We start from the raw sequence: 6,469 nt of genomic DNA on the forward strand, positions 1-6,469 counted from the left end.
TCAGCAGGACTGACCCCAGCACAACCACACCAGGAAGTCTGTTTCTATGAAAGAAGCCAAGACAGCCCTTCCCTCCTACCTCGGATCTCATACTCTTCCACATCCTCGGCAGAGCCAGAGTCAGAGAGCCGCATGGAGCCGTGGGAGCTGAACTGGGACCCACTGTCTGTTGCCACGAGACCTGTGAAGAAGGCATCACAGCCAGTTCACCAGTGGAAGTGCTCCAAAGAGGCACTGACAGCTATGGGAGATGAGGATAGCCAGGTATGGCCAGGAAAGGAGGGAGGGAGCTCAAGGATGGAAAACACTACGGGTTCAGAATGAAATGACATTCAATTACTCAGTGCCAGCAGTGTTATCAATGGATGGTATCTATCACATTATGGTCTTCAATAGCAGCAGTTTCACACATCTTGGCACCACCTTGGTAACAATTGAACTGTTTCCAAGGAATGGGCAGGAAGGCAGGCAGCTATAGGATAGGCAATGGACAGAAAACCCACATCCCACGAGCTGATGAGCCCAAAACACATCACCCACTGTCTGAGCCCAGCTCCTGGCAGGCAGGGAACAGGTGCCTGGTGCGGATCTGTTGGCGCCGAATGCGAATCTTTTGTTTAAGCTCCTGGATCTCCTTGTCACTGTCTTCCTCCTCCTCCTCCAGCTGCCGGCTCATCATGTTGCATTTCATCAGTTCAATGGCAGCGATCAGGGACTCTGAGATGCTGAAGTGGGCGTTCTCCTGCAAGAGCAAAAGCATTCAAAGCTATGCCTTGGACAAACTAGGAAGACTTTGTAAAATTTTGTTCCCCACCTATGCTAGGAAAGAGCTTATTACTCATGGATGGTGGCAGAAAGATGTTAATGTCTGTCAAAATATGACTCTTCTATCAGTACCTAGAAAACAAAGCCTTCTTGGGCATCAGAATACGCACAAAATACAAGAGGCATCCTACAAAGAGGATGTGTAACACACCCACTCGGGGGGTTCAGCACACAGCCCTGAGGGGCCCTGACATGTTGCAATGATGCCATGTATATGACAGATGGACAGATCCCAGCTACCAGACACCACCGAGGAGCTCAGCCCTGCAGTTCTGTGTACAGCTCTACAACAGGCAATACCATGGCATTATCCTCCCCATGGCAGGAAGTATCCCTGAACCTGCAGTAATATACATTCCCTGACGCACACAGGCTGCTGCTGCTTCCCTCACCTTCTCCAGGTCTGCACAGCTGCCAAAGTCCTGCTCAGAGAGGTAGCTGATGAGGGACTGCCCTTCAGAAGGTCTCCTGAACATCCCTTCCCCCGAGCTCAGGTACTGCCCAGAGTCTAGAAATGCAAGAGACACAGGTATGAGGGAAGGATCTGCTATCTCCATGCCACCAAGTCCTGCCAGCACCCTGACAGCATCCCACAAGCAGGTGCCAGTGCTTGAGGACACTGCAGCCCATGGAGGAAGCTGACCAGGACTGAGTGTCCCCACTGGGGCTGGCTGTACTCACCATACTCCATGTAGAGGGAGCTGGGTGTGCTCAGTTCACTGCTCTGCGTGGAAGCAGAGACCGGCCCTCTCCCTCCACTGGGATCACCATGGGACTCTGGAAGGGAAGATGACACCAGGCACACGTCAGTACCTCAGAGGTGCCCTGCCACTGCACAGGGTGAAATGAAAGGGGCTTGGCATCACACACACAGGCACAATGGATGGAAATAGAGACATCTTCCTGCTCCATGCCACAGCTGAGGGCAAGCCCAGGAGGAGACAAAACCAGAAAGGCATTTCAGGCAGGAAGGGGAATGAAGAAGATCATGAGAGACATGGAACAGTCACATCCTGAGCCTTCCTCTGTTTACCCCAGAGTAGAGTTGTGAGACACAACAGGCTCCAGCAAGTACCTCTTGCCAGCCCTTTCTTCCTGAGGGAGCATTCTGAGGGCAGAATTATCCCCCAGAACAGAGAACAGGAGACACAGGGAAACACAAGCTGCCAAGGGATCTGTGGGGATCCCTGCCCTGCAAAGCAGCCTGGACACCAGTGTAAGGAGGCATCTGAAGGACATGCTCCTGCTCCACTGTAAGGCAGCCTCCCCACACACAGCGCTGGAGCCTGGGTGCAGTGCTCAAGGTGACCTCCACGGGCTGTGGGCAGGGCTCTGCCCCTCGCACACACTGTGGTGCAGCTCCTGCCAGACTGAGCCAGTGGAGACCGCCAGGAGCTGGCCTGACCACAGACCAAGAACAGGTGGTGCTCTACAGAGAGGCATGGCCCCAGGGAGCACCTGGACAGAGTGCCTGGGTGACAGAGGACTGCTGAAGGAGACTGAAAACACCCTGCCTGAGTGGGAGGAGCATACAGCTCTGGATACAGGGCAGGTGCCAGCTGACAATCCTGAGCATAACAGAAGGGCAACCATGGCCTTTCAACCTCCCACTCACTTTTGTTCCCAGCTTTGTGCCATAACTCTGATGTGACTGGAGGCCTCTGAGCCCACCAAAACCAGCCTCTCCCTGTCAAGACCATGAAGCAGCAGTCACCAGGATGGAGCCTGGGATCAACCCACCCCACAGCCTAGGAGAGAAAAGACTTGTCAGAGTAGGAGGCTCTCACAGCTACTTACTGCAGCCTGAGAGGGTGCCCTGCAGCCACCTCAACACAGAAACCACCTCATGGGGTTGATGCCTGGGGATGCCACATACAACAGAGCCTACTGCTGAAAGGTAAAGTGAGGCAGTGCTCAGCATCATCTGTTGGAGCAGGACACAGGGCTCGACCCATCTCTCTGAACACCCATCAGCCCCAGGGAGAAGCCTTCCCAGACACAGAACCCTCAGCACCCAGATGTGGGCTCGACAAAGCCAGTGCCACTGTTCATTGGATGCCAAACAAAACAGCCCATTCTGTTGCTGAGCTGCTGACTTTTTCTGCACGTGGGCCAAAGGGATGGCAGCACCCCAGCATTTCTGCTTGGGGTAAAAGCTGCCCTGAGCCCAAAAGAGCATCCAGGAGTCTCAGCTGTGGGTACGTACACTGGAAATCAGTCAACATCAAACCTCCCTGTGCCATGAAATAAAAGGAAAAATTAGATGTCCAAGCCCATGTCTGGTTAGCTGCCAGCCCTTATTCACTAGGTAAGAGAGGAAACCTCTCCTGGCTTCCGAGGCAGTGGCTGGAGGGAAGGGCAGGGGATGCAGCTCAGAGACTTGATGGCCAGCACTCCCTAACGCCATGCAGGGGAGCTAGAAACACTTCTGGGTCTGGGCCACTGCTTCCACAAACCAAGCTGGGAGCTTCGGTCAGGCCACATGCATAAACCAGACCACACTTCAAAGCATCAGCTGGGACACAGCAAACAAAGATTTAGATTTTTTTTTTTTTTTTGGTTTTCTAAATGAACACTAATGGATTGATGGCTGTCCTGAACTTGATGCAATGATCACTAATGAAGGGCTGTTATACTGGCTCCCAAACCTGCCACTGGATCTTCTATTATAATGGTGATATCCCTGAGGCCTCCTGGGTAGACAGAGGAGGAGAAGGGCAGCGTTAAGGGAGAGAAAACAGAGACAGACTGGTTACTACTCAGCAAGGTCCTCCACTCTTCCAATGAAGGCAGCATCAGGACAAACTCTCACAAACTGGTTGTCCCCTCACACCCCACTCTCTCCATCCCCATGTACTCACTCACTCAAGACCACAGGAGAACCCAGCAGGTTACCAGTGGGATGATATCGTACCAGCTGGATGAGCCCAGGCCCCAGTCCCATATCCCAGCTAAGCAAGCCCAGTGAAGAAGAACAGCTGATGCCACAGCATTGCTGCCATTTTCTAAGATTTTAGTAAAAGCTGGCAACACCAGTAACAGTTCCAGCCCAGGGCATTCTGGGAAGCAAGATGTCATCCCATCATTCCAGTGTAGAGCTGAAAAGCTAAGGGAAAAGACCAACCACTTGCCCACTGTCCCTCTCTCCAACATGATCCATGGAATCAAGGGGGTGGCCAGCACCAGCCTTCTGGTACCAGGGACTCCCACGCCCAGAAGCCATCCCAGAAAAGCTGTCCCATTACCGTGCAACTTCCCAGCAGTCACGTTGGTGTCAGAGTGTGAGCGCACGTGGCTCTTCTTGAGGATGCCCTGTGGAGCTGAGGACTGTCCCTCCGAGAAGCTGGACCGGCGCAACAGGCTCAGGCCCCTGCTGCCGCCTCCACTCGCTCCCTGCTCCCCCAGGGATGAGACTGAGTCCAGCTTCTGGGAGCTGCTGGAGGAGAAGAGTTTGGAGCTGCTGCTGCTCTTGTTGCTGCTGGTGCTGGTGCTGCTGCACGCCCGGCCCCGGCGGCCCAGGTTCCCAATGGCCAGGTACTCTGGCCCGTCATTGACATCACTCTGTGGATCATCCTGACTCCCTGTCCAAGTATCCTCGCTCTGGCTGGTGGTGCTGGAGCTCATCTCACTGGCTGGAGAGAAGGGGTCTTTGGCTGAGGGGACGTGGAAGCGGGAGACAGAGCTGGGCTGCTCCAGAGGGGACCTGCCCTCGCTGAAGGAGGAGGAGCGGGTGGACGGGCAGCGCTCCTGGGGCTGGCTGGAGTTGGAGCTGCCACAGGAACTCACTGGTCTCCTGTCTGGACAGAATAAGGAGAATGATTTCACACACTGGCACAAGAATGTCTCCTGTATCCTACAGCTGTAAGCTTGTGGCTTCACACCAACACGCCCACCCGCCACAAGCAAATCCCTCCCTCCCATCATGGGCAGAAGTCTTCCATACCCATCCACCCCAACAGATACATAGGCAGATAAAAAGATGAAGTCTTTTCTGTGTCTACCCTGAGCTCCCCAGCCTACCCTTGATACCTGAGAGGCCAGAGGAGGCTGGATGCTGGAGGCTGGAGAAGGACCCAAAGCAGCGCTGCTGAGTGCAGGGGGCAGCAGGGACACATGGGGATGCAGGGAGGGCAGTCAGGCTCTGACTCTTGGTCACTGGAGATGGATTGTCACTTTTCCTGGTAAGCTGAAGAGAGGTGGCATCATCAATAAATCAGCATCTATGGGACTACATGTAGCAGCAACAGAAAAGGATCAACCTGCAAATGCCAGGTCACCAACCACGATGTGGCAGCCCTGGGAACACAAGGGTGGGGAGGGAAAAACACGGCAGCACAGAAGGGAAGCAGCTCTTTGTTCACAGCTGCAGGACAGATTCCCACTGGGAAATTACCAGGCTCTCAGTGAAATGATCCAGGCAGCCCAGTGCTCCTGGCAGACGGCTCTGGTGTCCCTCAGCACTGTGCTCACACATGTCCCTTGTCCCAGCAGAAGGCTCTGACGCGCACAGGGATGGCAGTGACGTGCCGGCCAGCTGAAAGAACACAGCCCCCGTTTAACAAAGCTTCACTAATTGCTCTCTTTTGGGGACTCTGTGCAAAGAAGGCAGCTGCTGTTTCTGTCCTCTGGAGAGGGGCAGCTGGTGCAGGGCTGCACAGGGGGTTGCTGGCATGAGCAGGAGCGGGCACCCAGGTGTCCTGGGGCGTTGTCCATCCCCTGAAGAGCGTGACTGTCCCTTATGACCAGGCAGCTCTGCATGCTGGCCTTGAAGCCTGCAACTATTGGAGAGGGCTTTAAAGGTGTCTCTTACAAGGAACTGGTCCTCAGGTCCTCGACTCAAATCCTTGGTGCAAGCCTGAACCAAGGTGCTCCACTACAGGCTCCATACAGCCATCTTCCCCACCCTGACCCCTTACAGCTCACACAGGCAGGACAAGGACCAGTTCCCCACTCTCCTCCCCTCTTGGAGCAACTTTTACTAGTTCCAAGTCCAGCTCCTCGTCCAAGGGCTCCACATACCCCAAATGTGACCTTGAGGGAGCAGCCGCAGCCAGTTGGCATCTGGGACCTCAACTCACCATGGAGGTGTCGATCTGAGCCAGAAGCCTGGGGTTGTTCTGCTCAACAGCTTCCAGGCACTGCAGCATGGCCGTGACGTGGGCGTCACTGAGCAGGAAGGCAGTATCTGGGGAGAAAAAAATGCTGCTCAGGGGAGTCCCTCTCACCCACACAGTTTGACACACCAGTTGCTCACATGCAAACCAATTTTTCTGCTGTCCTCCCTCACTCCCACACAGCTTGGAAATGCCACCAGGTAGATATTTTCCCAGTAAGAAGGAAAAGGCCCATTGCTCCTTACCTGTGTAGAACTTCCTAATGTACTGCCGGTTCCCCAGGAGCGGCCTCAGCTGAGCTGACAGGCAGTGGCACTGCAGGCTGTGCTGCAGCCACAGCTGGGCAATGGCCTGGTCCCCTGGGCCCTCAGGGTCACGCTGGCCGCTCTCCTGCAGGCTGATGAACTGGAAAGGGACGTCAGGCACAGGTTAAGGCAGGCAGAGACAAGAAGGGGAACAGACCTTGTTCCACCGCATGGCTTTGGTCCCCTTGATAACAGCAGCTTTCATATTTCAGTCACTGTCAGCAG

The 6,469-nt window shown here is 54.6% G+C and overlaps 1 protein-coding gene across 3 annotated transcripts in view; it reads right to left on the minus strand.

The window, feature by feature from the left end:
- Positions 1 to 6,469, minus strand: part of RUBCN (rubicon autophagy regulator) — an 18,037-nt gene that overhangs the window by 8,742 nt on the left and 2,826 nt on the right. For 2 of the 3 annotated variants that reach the window (XM_031055400.1, XM_005419109.3), the window contains exons 3-12: positions 6,185 to 6,344; positions 5,904 to 6,010; positions 5,219 to 5,359; positions 4,855 to 5,011; positions 4,071 to 4,622; positions 3,474 to 3,518; positions 1,507 to 1,602; positions 1,218 to 1,333; positions 541 to 742; positions 80 to 181 (exon numbers count right to left, since the gene is read on the minus strand). In XM_031055400.1, the coding sequence (XP_030911260.1) occupies positions 80 to 181; positions 541 to 742; positions 1,218 to 1,333; positions 1,507 to 1,602; positions 3,474 to 3,518; positions 4,071 to 4,622; positions 4,855 to 5,011; positions 5,219 to 5,359; positions 5,904 to 6,010; positions 6,185 to 6,344 (1,678 nt within the window). The remainder of the gene's footprint in view (positions 1 to 79; positions 182 to 540; positions 743 to 1,217; positions 1,334 to 1,506; positions 1,603 to 3,473; positions 3,519 to 4,070; positions 4,623 to 4,854; positions 5,012 to 5,218; positions 5,360 to 5,903; positions 6,011 to 6,184; positions 6,345 to 6,469) is intronic. The other variant, XM_031055399.1, reaches the window with a different exon arrangement.

This window comes from Geospiza fortis, unplaced genomic scaffold, assembly GCF_000277835.1.
Source record: "Geospiza fortis unplaced genomic scaffold, GeoFor_1.0 scaffold172, whole genome shotgun sequence".
NCBI lineage: Eukaryota > Metazoa > Chordata > Aves > Passeriformes > Thraupidae > Geospiza > Geospiza fortis.